The sequence below is a fragment of the Protobothrops mucrosquamatus genome, unplaced genomic scaffold, assembly GCF_001527695.2.
Source record: "Protobothrops mucrosquamatus isolate PMUCROS unplaced genomic scaffold, P.Mucros_1.0 scaffold491, whole genome shotgun sequence".
Lineage (NCBI taxonomy): Eukaryota > Metazoa > Chordata > Lepidosauria > Squamata > Viperidae > Protobothrops > Protobothrops mucrosquamatus.
Genome location: NW_015386809.1, coordinates 164,208 through 178,630, shown reverse-complemented (window position 1 = coordinate 178,630; position 14,423 = coordinate 164,208). Strand labels below are relative to the sequence as shown.

The window sequence follows — 14,423 nt, the reverse complement described above, 5'->3', positions numbered from 1 at the left end:
GAACTGGCAATTATCTAGACCAGGTCTGCACAATTGGCCTGCTGGCATTTTTTTTTTAGAAGTCAGTTTTAGAAGTCAGTTCCTGCTCCTAAAGACACAGCCTTATATTATTGAGATTGGCTATACCAACAGAATCTTTCAAATCTTCCCTCCCTTACATCCCAGAAAGTTGGGCCGACGTCAATCTGAATCCCTTCATCCTGGGCTCAAAGCATGCTTTTGCACATATTATCTTAATGTTTTTTTGATAATTTCTCCATCGTCTTTCAGATTTATCTTTGGATGGACCACAACTCATCAATAAATGCCTCAGGTTGCCTTACTATACTATCCAATTCCATTATTTCTTTTGCAGTCATTAGCTAGAAGTGATTGGTTGGCTGGTTTGATTTCTATAGTCACCCATCTCAGCAAATGATTCTGGATGGCTCACAATTCAAAAACATATATTAAAATCTTAAAAACATTTTAAAAAAAAACACTAAAAACCATTAACACAATAAAAACATTAAAACATCTAATTCAAGTATATACAAAGCAAGACATCTGGCCTGTTAATATAGCCAGGAGGCGGAGCCCTTGGAGCAGGTAGCACCCCAGGTTCAGGAGTATAGCCAGGTTTTTAAAGCTTTACGGAAGGCTAACAGGATTGGGGCCATTCTAATCTCCGAAGCAAGGATGTTCCACAGAGCATAGGCTGCTGCTGAAAAAGCTCGCCTTCCAGTCCCCGTCAGCCAACATTCTTTGGTTGATGGGATCTGCAGCATGAGCATCCTATTTGATCTAGTTAGATGAGTAGAAACTCTGGAAAAAAGGTGACCTCTCAGGTACCCTGGTCCCAAGCCATGTAGGGCTTTATAGGTACCAGCATCTTGAATTGCACCTGGAAACACACTGGTAATCAGTGCAGCTCAGACAGGAGTGGCATTGCATGTGCTGTATATCTTGCACTAGTTACTTCTTGCGTGGCTGCATTCTGTACCAGTTGAAATTTCTGAATGGTCTTCAAGAGCAGAAGAAATATGTTGTAGGTTTCATCTGCTAAGGAGTTACAACTAGCAGGATACAGGAGATGGGCCATTTCTGCCATGGCACCTGCTCTGTGTAACATTATCCCCCCACATCCCCACCTGAAGTGAGAATGGATCTTTCCTTGCCATCCTTCCAGAAATCTCTCAAAAACTGGCTATGTCAACAGGCCTGGTGTCTCAAGGGAATGGTGATCTGCTGAGGTACGTTTGGAATATCCAATGCTCTTGCTTAGTCTTTTTTAAATAATCAGTGTAGTGTGTTTAAATATTTTAAGTAAGTAAGTAAGTAAGTAAGTAAGTAAGTAAGGAAGTAAATAAGTAAGTAAGGAAGGAAGGAAGGAAGGAAGGAAGGAAGGAAGGAAGGAAGGAAGGAAGGAAGGAAGGAAGGAAGGAAGGAAAGAAGGAAGGAAGGAAGGAAGATACTTACCCTTCCAAAGCCTTACACATCCATCATCACCTGAAGATGCAAGTACTGTGCCAGTTATATTCCAGCTCACTCGCCAGACTTGGGAATTGTGATGATCAAACTGGGCCACTAACTGAACTTCAAATTTTGTCAATCCAGATGAAGTACTCAGTTCTTTTCTGTTAAAAAAAAGTACACAATTGAATTGTACTTTAGTCTACTCAATACGTGCTACTTTAAAAATTATGTTTCATTTTAACGTATCAATAAATCATTTGAAAAAATCAGAGCAAAACACTGAATAGAACTGCATTATCCCTTTATGACTGTAACAAAATAATTATTAAAGAGCTAATTGCCAAACAAAATTACTAGGTTCTCAACAAGAATAACTTATCCTTGAGAACAAAGTTATACACAAATATTTTATATTAAAGGACTTGCTTGAAAAACGTACCTTAGGGGTTTTAATGTGAATATTCGTACATCTTTAGTAGCTACTGCCAATATATGGAATGACCTTCCAAGGTTTGGAGCAAATGCAATGTCATGCACGGGATCTGTGACTGTCATAAGAGTTTCCGCTTTTGCATACTTCCTGAGTAACACATAAACAGAATGTTTATTCTCTTATATAACATATATTATTACACTGTCCAATGTTTCCTTTTGAAAAAAAATATTAACCAAATTCTTTCATGTAAGCTTAATTTTTAATTCTACTTAAGACTTTATGCTAGATTTGATCTTTTTTTAACTGATTCCAACTAGTATCAATAGAATAATGAAGAAATCTTGCCTAATTTTGGATACTATGATGGAGGACCACTATTTATGAAAGGGCACCATTTCTTGGCTGTATTGTTAACTGGCCAAGTATCTTTGTTACCATGTATATTTTGGATGTTTCTATTTTTCTGGTTATAAAATGTTTTTAGTATTTTTGATTTTCTTTTTGAATTGTAAGCTACCCAGAGTCATTGACTGAGATGGGTGACTATAGAAATTGAATGAATAAATGAATGAGCACTCATATAATTATATTTGTAGAATTTGTTTTACTTGGATTCTCACTATAACTATACTGTAGAACAGGGGTCCCCAACCTGTGGGCCGTAGCCTACTACCAGGCTGTGGCCTATTGGCCACTGGGCTGTGCGATTGGCTGGTCAGTGCGCATGTGCACCTGGCCCCTCTCATGCAAGCATTGCAGCGCTCATGGCCCCACTTGCACGAGCAACAGGTCCCTTCCCCCCCCCCACTCTGGGCCACCAACCCCTAAAGGTTGGAGAATTCTGCTGTAAAACCAAAAACCTATCAAGAATTAATGCATGCTAACCATTTAATATATTTCATTCCCAAAATGCCATTTTAGTCATTTTTATTCATATCTCAATAAAGTTTCAGCAATTTCACAACACATTTAATTATAGAAGTAGCTGTTTTTTCCTCTCACCTGGTATTTTCGTTGTATTCATATATCTGTACTTTAGCTAGTATATTAGGACTACCATCATCACTTCCTACAGCTATCATAGGAGCATGGGCACGTGAACTACAATTAAAAATGAAATATTCTTAGATAACATTTTTAACAATTAGAACTATAAAAGAATTAGTCTAAAACAGCCATGGATAAAAAATCCAAAATTCTCCCTGCGTCCAATTCATAGCTTAAACTCACATACAGGAATGAAATTCAATATGGTTTTTTCTTACTAGTATATACTGAAATACTTTCGATTGAAAATAACTTTCCAGAGCCTCAGAATAAGTCATTTACATCTCTGCTGATTGATCCTTCAATTATAAATCCAAATTTTCTTCCAGTTCTAATACCTCTATAGTAAAAACTATGATTTTATATGCCAATTGCAGGAAAAAGATGCATATTAATTAGTTTCAAATTAAGAGAGATGTTTTTCATGATTCTTTTTCTAAAGAATTAATAACTTACCTTGAAGGATTCCAAGAAATACAACTGCAGCTTAATTTACATGAAATTTCATGCTGAAGTGACCACTGACTAAGATTCATAACATCCGGAGCTTCATATATTCTAACAACTCCATCTGCTGAACATGTTGCTAACATGAGACCCATATGTTTGGGAGCAAATTTGACATCTGTAACTGATGTCCTACTATCAACCAAAGTAGTCCTCTTTACCTAAAAATACAGCAGTTGTAAGAAGGAGGAAAATTATAAATAGATGATTAGAAGTATAGTTATAATTACACATATAATTTTATAGTGTTGAAAAATAGGGATTTTGTATTAGAAATCTTTAAAGCTACAAAGTCACAAAGAAAAATATATGATTGCTTAATATTTCAAAATGGCTAATGGAAATATATTATTCCCAGAAGAGGAAAAAAAATAGAATGCTAGAAAAGAAAATGAGTAATATGAGTATATGAGTAAAATGAGTAATATTAAGGGATTTATTGAAAAATAAAATTCTGATTCTTCTCAGGCAGGAAACCCAATACCATTTCAGATAAATGGTTGTCCAGTCTCTTCTTAAAAACTTCCAGTGTTGGAGCATTCACAACTTCTGGAGGCAGGTAGATAGGCAGGTGAGGAAGATACAGACTGCACACTGCTGTCATAAATGTGAACCATATTTTTATCACATTAATGCAGGGGCACTGCTATAGCCATAACTTTGAGAATTGGTCGTAAGCTCCATTCATTAAACACCATTGTAAATGGTTGCTGAATAAATGGTTGTCAAGTAAAAATCAACTGTATGTAAAAACAAAATTCTGCTAGGATTTTGGCTTCAAGTCTAACTTCTTCCATAAATGAAACAGAGCCTGAATGTACAGATCATAGTGACCCATAATGGGATTTTTTTGTGTTCCGTTTTAGAAAGTTTTATAAAGCCAACTTTCCCAGTTGCTTCTATAGCCTTCTGCATCCCTTACTAATGTTTTGAGAGTTCAAAAGCCCCTGTGATGATTTAGGTCAGGGGTAGGCAACCTTGGCTCTTGTATGACTCATGGACTCATGGACTGAGCTATGCTGGCTCAGGAATTCTCGGAGTTGAAGTCCACAAGTCATAAAAGAGCCAAGGTTGCCTACCCCTAATTTAGGTAGTTGCAGAGGAGACTGAACTCAGCAGAATTCATCTATCTTTTGCAGAGAAACATGTAAGAAAATTATAAATATAAAATACATCTGTTGTTCAATAAATCTCTTAACTTGAATATTTTGTTTGCTAAATTTCATCATTATCAAGGATATATAAATAAATTCTAAAAATTCCAAACTATCTATTTTTCAAAACTTACCCAGTGGCTTTGTCCCCGAAGTTTATCATTTGATTCTCCTACTATTTCTTCCCAAACAGCAGCTGTTCTGTCAAAAGAGCAAGAAGCCAAGACCTGTCCAAATTCCGGATGTGCCCATGTCACACGCCACACAGATCCACTGTGTGTCTGCAGAATTAAGATAAATTAAAATGTATAGTGAATGAATGATCTAACAAATACACATAATTATAAAAAGGAAGAATTAGAACCAGCCTTTATTATAATAATTAAGCAAAGTGGTGTGCAAAAGAGAAAACAAAGATAAAAAGACAGCAATAATAGACTATGCATCTAGACCAGGGGTTCCCAGGGGATGCAAAAACTTGGGTTTTCAAAATTATAGTGTATATGCGTAATTCGTTACCATTATTTTGAACTTTTGTAAGGCGTGCGAGAATGTATCAGAAGCGTTCTAGAGATGTGAGGTATAGAAAAGGTTGAGAGCCGCTGATCTAGACTATACCTAGTCAATGAATAGGCTACACATTTTTATCCCTCATGCAAACAATATTATGAAAATACAAGCTCTAATAATGGCAGCCATTATGTAAAAAAATCTATTTGAACCCACTAGTCCAAAAATTAAAATGGGCAACTTTCAATAACCACAACTAAACAGATAACCAAGATCCAATAAAACCACTTTTAGGAATGCAGTTGCCCCCAAAATATAGAGCCACCTTAATATAATCAGGACAGGACATTCCAGAACTAAGGCAAAGCTGTTTAAGTGGGGAATGGCTGACAGCCCGCAATGTGACTGGTGCACCAGAACAAACTATAAACACATATAATTCAAGAATGCCTCCTAAGGAAATTTCAAGGCAGTCAAATATCTTTCTTAGATATCAAATTATAACATCTGTCCCATTTCAATTCTATTGCTCCATATTATGGTGATTTTATTAGTTTTATTTTAATTTAATATTTTATCTCCTATATTGTATTGTCCACATATCTTATATAGGTAGGCCTCAACTTACAACAGTTCATTTAGTGACCATTCAAAGTTACAAAGGCACTGGAAAGTGACTTATTACCGTTTTTCACATTTATGACCTTTGCAGCATCCCCATGGTCACATGATCAAAATTCAGAAGCTTGGTAACTGACTCATTTATGACAGTTACAATGTCACAGAGTCATGTCATCACCCTTTACAACCGTCTGACAAGCGAAGTCAATGGAGAAGCCAGCTTCACTGAACAATCATGTTACTAACGTAACTGCAGTGATTCACTTAACAATATGGTAAGAAAAGTTGTAAAATGGGGCAAAACTCACAACAAATGTCTCACAACAGACATTCTGGGCTCAATTGTGGTTATAAGTAGAGGAATCCCTGTATATATTTGCTGATGCTTTATTTAAACCAAATTTGCATATCAGTGATTGCATGACTTCTGTAGATGCCATATAATAAATTAATAAGTCCAAAAATTCTGCCTCTGTGTTTAATATTATCCCAAAAAACTGCAATCCTAAACACATTTAGAAAGACCTGAGTTCTATGTGAGTATTGCAGTTGCAAAAATGTGGATGTACAAAATGACAGCAAAGAGTAAGAGTTTCTGTATGTCTTTGTTTCCTTCTTGTGACCCTCCAGATTTTTACAGGTCAGACATAGCAGTCCTAGTCCCACTGAGAACAAAGAAAATTACCTTTAGGTAGGCATCACTGGATTTTAGAACTCATTGTTTCCCCTTTGTTAAGGTTTTATATGTCAAGTAATATTCTATGTAAATTGTTTTAGACTCAAATTCTTACCTTCCAACTGGCAGTACAATGCCATTCTCCATTTTCACCTTTGTCCCAAACCTAGCAAGGCAAACATGTTTCATTTAAAATGAAGACATATATGATTGTTCATAACAATTCTTGTAGAAAATCTTATCAGAGACTCCTTAAGCACTCCAACTAAAACCCAGGTCACATATAAGACAAATAAGAAACTGCACATATTCTTAACAGATACAAATAACATAATCAAGTTAATAAGTTTTTCCTTCCAAGCAAACAATCTTGTGACTAAGAAGGAAATCAAAACAATATCTAACCATATTTGACTTCATAATAATTCTGCAACTATTTAATTACAGCATAATTTGTACCTATTTAAACCTCTCCAATTATAAAAATGAATTTGGGTTTCCGGTCACGGGAATATTTTGAGACTTACTTTTGTTTTGTTACCTCAAACATCTCTTTGAACTAAGGACATTAAGAATACAATTAAGGTTTGTTAACATATTACACTAAGGAAAGAATAAAACTATCCACCTGATTTCTATGTAAGATTTGAGGTTTACCATTCCATCTGAATGTGCAAAAACAGACTTTGAAATAAAAGTGCATTACAATTTCAAACTCCAATTACTGTATGTACATGGGAACTGCAGGGGAGCATTATTAGTGTAAGGCAGGGGTGGTCAACCTTGGCTCTTTTATGACTTGTGGACTTCAACTCCCAGAATTCCTGAGCCAAGGTTGACTACCCCTGGTGTAAGGGAATGTCAACGTGCAATACTAGATGAATATATTATGCTAAGCTGTGGTTTGCTTAACACTGTAAATCATAGTTGGGAAGATTCAAACCTATCTAACCACCAACAGTGGCTTCCAATTCAAACTGCAATGGTTAGGCTCCTGCAATATACCCAACCGAAATGTCACCCCCACCCTAGTTCAGTTTAGCATGCTGTGCAAATCCAGCCAAAGTGGTCTCTCCTTTACCGATTAAAAAGCTGACCTGAATCGTGGTTCCCAACATAGAATTCCGTTATCCTAACTCACAGCAATTGCATTTTCTACCAAACCCAGTGGGGGCGAAAGGACCCTATAGGAAAACTGCGACTAAGCCTGAACGAGCACGTTGACCGACTCATCTTCGTAGATTAATCAAAGAAAGAATAGCTTCGCCCCGAGCCTTCCCCACACCTTAACACTCTGGTCACTAGAGCAAGTCGCCATGCGCCGTCCGTGGAAGTCAAAAGAAACATCGTGGATGAGGTCGCGGTGATCAGCTGCGATGCTTCGCGCCACGAACATCCCGGCGGCCTCGCCGTCCCAGTCAAAATATGTTCCTTTCTTCAGCAAAACCTTCTTTCACCGCGCCGCCCTCCACGAGACAGAATTCTCTTTCGCGCAGCTCAAACAGGCGCGCCCGGCCCTCCCCCCGGAACTGGGTTAAGCGTCGCGCTGTCGCCAAAAGAAAGCGACCAGTCGCTTTCGTCACTAGCGCTTACGCTCTATCCCAGGGGTAGGCAACCTCGGCTCTTTTATGACTCCTGGACTTCAACTCCCAGAATTCCTGAGCCAGCCATGCTGGCTCAGGAATTCTGGGAGTTGAAGTCCACGAGTCATAAAAGAGCCAAGGTTGCCTACCCCTGCTCTATCCCCTTAGTCTTGCTCCACTTTAAGGGGCGTGGACTTCTACCCCCCAAATTCCGTAGTCCCAATCCCGGAATCTTGGGAGTTGAAGTCCAGGCGTCTTAAAGTTGTTGCGGCTAAGAAATACCGCCTTAAACGGAAACAGACACAGCCCCGGAAGTTTATGATAGAAATTTAGTAGAAGTCGAAGTCCTGGTCGAACCGAAAAAACACGTGAAATTTGAGCTGATGGGGAATGAAGACTTTTCTGGCAGTTAGTGTTATAGCTGATTGGAACCCTCCTCTCAAATCTGTAGCGCTATCATAAACATTTTTTTTTTTGTCCTAAGGAGACGAATCCTATTTAAAATAATCAAGATTTTTTTAACAGTAAAACAGGCTGGCCTTCCTGAATGTACTTACCAGCGAGTTAAACTTATTTGAACTCAATCCGGCTTACATGTGTACTGAATAAAAGTGCACTCTTACCCAGCAAATCCTTTGTACGTCTGTATTCAATGAACCTTTTAAGTAGATTAATGAACAGTGACACTGCAGTATATTAATCAAATGTATATAGTCACCCATCTCAAGAGAAGTGTATATCAAACATTTTAGTCATCTAAAGTATATTCTGCAATTTAATGTTTAAAATGCTACAAATCTTATTTTTTCCTGCCACAGAATAATAGTATCCCTCTAAAAAGCAGTGATATTTATTATGTGACTGAATTACAGCTGAAGGATGTCCCGCTAAGGATATGCCTGGGGCAAAAAAAAGTTGATACTGCATGAATATATGATTGATACATGGAATGTCAAAACTATGAATCCATAAAAACTGGATGTGGTCAGAGGGGAAAGATGACTAAACATTGGTATTTTGGGAGATCTGAAAGAGACATTATAACGACAATATGGTTTTCTCATATATGTCTGTGAAAGCTGACTCTTCAAAAAAGTGAAAGAAAATATATCTTTGAATGTGGCGCTGAAAAAATTTGTTGAAAAAATTACTAGCTTTAAGAAGACCAAGCAATGCGGTCTCACATGAAGTAAAGCCAGATTACTCACTGGAAGCACTATTGAGAACTAAAACTTAAAAATTTTGGACACATAATGCAAAGGAACGCGTCACTGCACAAGATCTTGATATTTAGAAAAATGAAAAGGAAGTCAAAAAAACGCTTAAGGAAACAAATATGAACCTACAATACAGTTGACAGATAAGCCTGGCAAAATTGGTTCATGTCATCAAGCTTCAGAAGTGACTCAGTGGCATACAAAACAGTTTACAAACAATGTAAAACCATAGTTTGCAAAGCAGAAGCAAACAATTATTCACCCACCATCAGACTTAAATTTTAAATGTATACTATCAGATTGTTGCTAGGCCCGTTGGTGTCTAGAAAAGGCAGCCAAAAAGCCTTATAAGGATTCAATAGAATATGTTGCTTAAGCCATGCGCTCATTCAACATATTAAGCCATAAGCCAGGGGTAGTCAACCTTGGCTCTTTTATGACTCGTGGACTTCAACTCCCAGAATTCCTGAGCCAGCTAAGCTGGCTCAGGAATTCTGGGAGTTGAAGTCCACGAGTCATAAAAGAGCCAAGGTTGACTACCCCTGCCATAAACCAACGTTTACAAAGCCACTATATTTGCGTTCACACAATTCATTTGTCCGAATTGTATTTACAATTCGCAAACTCTGTCATTGTATGCGAACGATGTACCCTGAACCTAGCTAACTTGGCCTTCAACAAACCACAATTAAATCCTGGCTTAGATCGACGCAAAAAAACCCCCAGCCCCAAAGTCAACCTACTCCGGGAACTTCCCCACACAAAGCGACCAATGACCCAAGCCCAGGTACGCATTCTCTCTCCCCCCCCTCCTCCTCTCCGACAATGGGCGGAGTTTAGCTCTAATCCATTGGGCGACCCACGCGCATGCGTCCGCTCAAGAGGCGCCGCTGAGTGCGCGTTGAAGGTAACGCGAGCGGCCGAGGGGGCGGGCTCGCCGTCCTCGCCCTGTCAGCAGCGGGAGGTAGGTGATGAAGTTGCCGATTGCCAGCGGCTCTCCTCCACCCTTCTGCATCTCGCCGCCATTATGTCCGCCCTCGCCACGATAGAGCAGGAGTTTCAGGAGATCGACGATGCTAACGACTGGCAGCCCCGCTACTTGGTGAGTGAAGGGGTGGGGCGCCGGGGGAAAGGGAAAGTTTAGGAACCCGGAGGCCGCTTCAAGCGGAAGATGAGAAAGAGGAATCGCCGGGCCCCCGACGGGCGCTCTCGAGCTACGCGCAGAGCCTCGGGGAAAGGAGTGCGCATGTCGTGAATTTCGGGAGGGGGGGCCGCGAGGAGGAGCGCGAGACGCTGAGGGCCGGAAGGGAAGCGGGCGAGGGGTTTCTAACTGCGCGGGTTCCGCGGCCAGCTTAAGCGGCCGGCAAGGGCGGGGAGGGAAAAGGCGTCAGTCGGCGAGGAAGTTTCGCAAAGCCCCGAGCTGAGCTGCTCCGGCTGATGTATTCCCACGTGGTTGTCACGCTGTCTTGCCGGACTCCTGGGAGACCAGCTCCTTGGGCTCCCGAACTTAACTCGTGAACAGAATATCTTCACGTGGAATGGCCCGTTCTAAGAAAAGGTTACTGTTGCTTTTGAGGGGCAGCTGCCAGCGATCCTGGTGGGATGCGATAGTCCTAAGGTTGGGTTGTGGTTTGTGCTCAGTGTTGAGTTACCCAGCTTAGAGCAAACTTGCCTTGGTCGCTTTCCAAGATGCTTTGGTCAACCTTAATCCTAGCTTATGGGAAGGGGGACTGTTAGATCGCGCAGGCAGTAAGACACGAGTCGAGTGACAGTCAGCTCTTGGTTTATTGGCAAGGCATCAAGTAAATCCGGACTGGCTCTCTGGGCCAGGGGAGCCCTCTTTTATGGGATTCCCCTGGCTTGTAATCACACAATTCCATTGGCTGGCAAGACCCTGTTGCTAGTTAGCCAACCAGCAACGGGCATGANGTTAGATATGAAACCAGGCATTACAATATCTTCTTGTAGCCAATGTTATGCCTGTTTAACACTAATAAGAACAGGCTTTATGTCCTCACAAGAATAATTGATGCTAGAGTTAGTTGTTAGATTTAACAGTTAAACAGATTTAACAGCACACTAAAATTATTTTTTTTTTTAAAAAAAGGAATAAAAAAACTTCCCTGTCTTTTTTTGCATAGGACTTCGGGGAAGAGGCTGTGCACTATGCAAGCATGACCCTAAATGTTAAGCATACAAATACTGAATCTTCATGTCTGAACAAGGTTAATGACAAGGATATCCGCCCAAAACTGAATAGGAATGAACTGGTGGAATAGTATTTAAAAAGAATATATTTACAATTGAGTAGCTAAGCTGCCTAAACATTTCCAAATATATTGTATTTATGTCTCTATGTTTTTTGGCATCTTAAAGGGTACTCATTGTGGTTGCTCTTACATAGGATAATTATCCATAGTTTGTAAGTATTCATGTTCTAGTTGAATGACCACTTTCTAATCTCATTGCTTACATTGCACCCATAATTGGGGAAAAGTAATTAACATTAAAGGTATAATACTTTTAACATGTAGAAAAGTTCTCCATGGTCTTCAAGAATCTGTATGAGTAGAATTGGCAGCATGTTATATACCGATACTAGTTACTCTGGATTATAGTTTACCTGTTCTTGACAGTTGGACATGCTAGCTGGAGGTTGTGAAGTTATAGCTCTAAATGACAACTGAGTATTACCTATCTCTGTTCGAAGATTGCAAATACAAATCAGAAAAGATTAATTGGTATCTTCCAGTCAGAACTGTGATAGGTAATTTGTTTGATGGTAATATTAAAGTGAACCCCATCAGAAATAGTACTAATGGTGACTAATCATAATTCAATCTGAGTTTTTGATATAAAATAGCAAAAGATTCTAGGAAATTCTGTTTCAGCTAACCATTAGGAGAATCAAGTGGATGTCATTTGAATTATTTAATGCCTTAATCAAGAGGTTTTTATTGACTTGGGTATACAGTAAACCTTTTATGCTCAAGGTTACTGGCACCTTTTTGATACAGTAAAAATATAGCTTACCCTGCTTTTAACAGAGTCCCATTGTGTAACTTTCTAGTTTCACAATTAATGTGATGAATTTTTTATTGCTGAGTTTTGCTCCTCCCTAGGGCTTTACATCACCAGGTGCTGAGCCACAAACTGATAGGAACTGAAACTTCAAACTGAAATTTGATTCAGTTTTAGAGATAAATCTCAATGCTAGTACTTGAAGCACACCATTTTTATGGGTTCTTTTTTTTTTTAAGCTTTAGGTGTCTGTTTTAACTAAAGGTCTGACAGCAGCTGAGTTGGTAAAAAATGTTCCTAAAATGGCTGCAGTTTGCAATTTGTGAAATACCCCAATTGTGCAAGCATAATAAAAATGTGACTGCCATGCATGCAATCCTGCCTATTTATATACTCAGTATAGTATGATTTTAAGTAACTTAGCAATCTTATTTGTAATTAGCTATTGGTAAATAAAGTGCTTTTTAGTTAGGTTTCATGAAATCTTGTATTAGGAATTTTACTTAACTAGGTTATTGAATGTTAAGAAGTTTAGTTAAGCATGGTTTTGAAGTTGGAACTTTTGGACGAGGTGATACAACAGGAAATGGGTATAGGATCTCCTGTGAATGGAAGAAGCTTTTCTATTAATAAAATGGACAGTGTGAAACCAAATCATTAGCTGAGCTTGTTTAAGCATGTCTTCATTTGGCTAGGTTTGCACAACAGTTCAACCACAGATTAATCATACTAGTTAAATTTGCTTCACATTCAATGTGGATGGATAAAATATATGTAATGTTATAAAATATATGTAATGTTATAATGTAATGTTACACCTAGTATAGTTTTTCTTCTCCTATGCCCACTTTGGTCAAACTTAAATTCTAGTTTGAACCAGTTTGATTAAGGCATCAGCCTAAAAACTGGGAGACTATGAGTTCTAGTCCCACTTTAGGCACAAAGCCAGCTGGGTGACCTTGGACTAGTTGCTTTCTCTCAGCCATAAGAATGTGGCAATAGCAAATCACTTAAGAAAAATCTTGCCAAAAAAACTCTAGGGATTTGCCCAGGCAGTTGCCAAGAATTGTACTTGAGAAAACAACTTTAATCTACAGAAGGAAAATAACATTTGTTTTTCCCATACAGAATTATAACTATACTAAATACTGTTATACATCTACATATGGATGGTTGATGTATTGACAGTGATAATTATGACAAAATATATATTTGCCCCAAATTTACTCAGTTAAAATATGATTGATTAGTTTTGGATGAATGTGCTGTGGCAACCTCTCAGTGTGCTTAATTTATGGATCAGCCTTCTATGTAAAGCTAATGAGTTGGTTAACAAAATCATTGTTATACTGATAAGAGGCCCCTGTGATATACAGGAATAGTTAGTGTATGAGGTCAGGTTTTGTTTCTATGAATGTAGTGTTACTTTAACTTTATCCATGCCTTTTAACTACTGCCATAATCAGGTGAATGGGATAGAATTTTTAAAAAATAGACCAAAAGACTGAATTTCTGTGTGGTATAAAAAGGAGTGAGTATGATCTCATAAATTCAAGGCTTTTTTCTTATTCTGTAATGAGCAATTTAATGTCTTTTTGTTCTTAACAAGGATTTTCCTATTTCATATATATATTTCAGTTATTAGTAAGTTGAGCATAACTTTTTAAAGTACTGTGATATTCTGATTTTTTTTTCATTTTTAATAACTTGTTTGAAATTTATTTTCATTTCTAAGGTATAAATGTGTCTTCTATAAATGCTTGTATTGGTGAGGTTTTTGTTATGATATCATGAATCAATAGAAATAGTTCAGCAACTGTACTCCCAACGAATGGAGTTAGAATGCTGGTGCTGAAATAAACCGATATTGTGCAGACTTATGCCAAACAGCCATGCATGCAGAAAAGTATAAAAGCTTCCTAGCTAGGGAAGCTTTAGAGTTCATGAATGCCATACATCAGTGGTGGCGAACCTATGGCACACGTGCCGTTGCCCCAGCCCCACCTCCCCCCACGGCCCCCTCCTCCCCAGTAGCCCCCAAGCGTGGCCCATGCGGAGCAGCGAAGCCAAGGACATGGTAGCCAGGCAGCGTAGAAAGGACTCTACCCTCATGCCCCATCACGCACAGTTGATGCTGTGGGGTGCGGGCAGAGGGCGTGGCCACCATGGCGCTGCTGGGCTGCCTGGGCGATCTGC

The 14,423-nt window shown here is 38.8% G+C and overlaps 2 protein-coding genes across 3 annotated transcripts in view; one reads left to right on the top strand and one right to left on the bottom strand.

Annotated features, from left to right (window-relative positions):
* Window positions 1–7,933, bottom strand: part of SEH1L (SEH1 like nucleoporin) — a 12,876-nt gene extending 4,943 nt beyond the window's left edge. For both annotated transcript variants that reach the window (XM_015816761.1, XM_015816762.1), the window contains exons 1-7: window positions 7,692–7,933; window positions 6,522–6,572; window positions 4,734–4,880; window positions 3,395–3,606; window positions 2,894–2,992; window positions 1,895–2,035; window positions 1,459–1,616 (exon numbers count right to left, since the gene is read on the bottom strand). In XM_015816761.1, the coding sequence (XP_015672247.1) occupies window positions 1,459–1,616; window positions 1,895–2,035; window positions 2,894–2,992; window positions 3,395–3,606; window positions 4,734–4,880; window positions 6,522–6,572; window positions 7,692–7,802 (919 nt within the window). In that variant the 5' untranslated portion in view covers window positions 7,803–7,933. The remainder of the gene's footprint in view (window positions 1–1,458; window positions 1,617–1,894; window positions 2,036–2,893; window positions 2,993–3,394; window positions 3,607–4,733; window positions 4,881–6,521; window positions 6,573–7,691) is intronic.
* A 2,158-nt stretch (window positions 7,934–10,091) lies between these two features.
* Window positions 10,092–14,423, top strand: part of PTPN2 (protein tyrosine phosphatase non-receptor type 2) — a 24,219-nt gene continuing 19,887 nt past the window's right edge. The window contains exon 1 of the mRNA XM_015816758.1: window positions 10,092–10,308. Within this exon, the coding sequence (XP_015672244.1) occupies window positions 10,234–10,308 (75 nt within the window). The 5' untranslated portion in view covers window positions 10,092–10,233. The remainder of the gene's footprint in view (window positions 10,309–14,423) is intronic.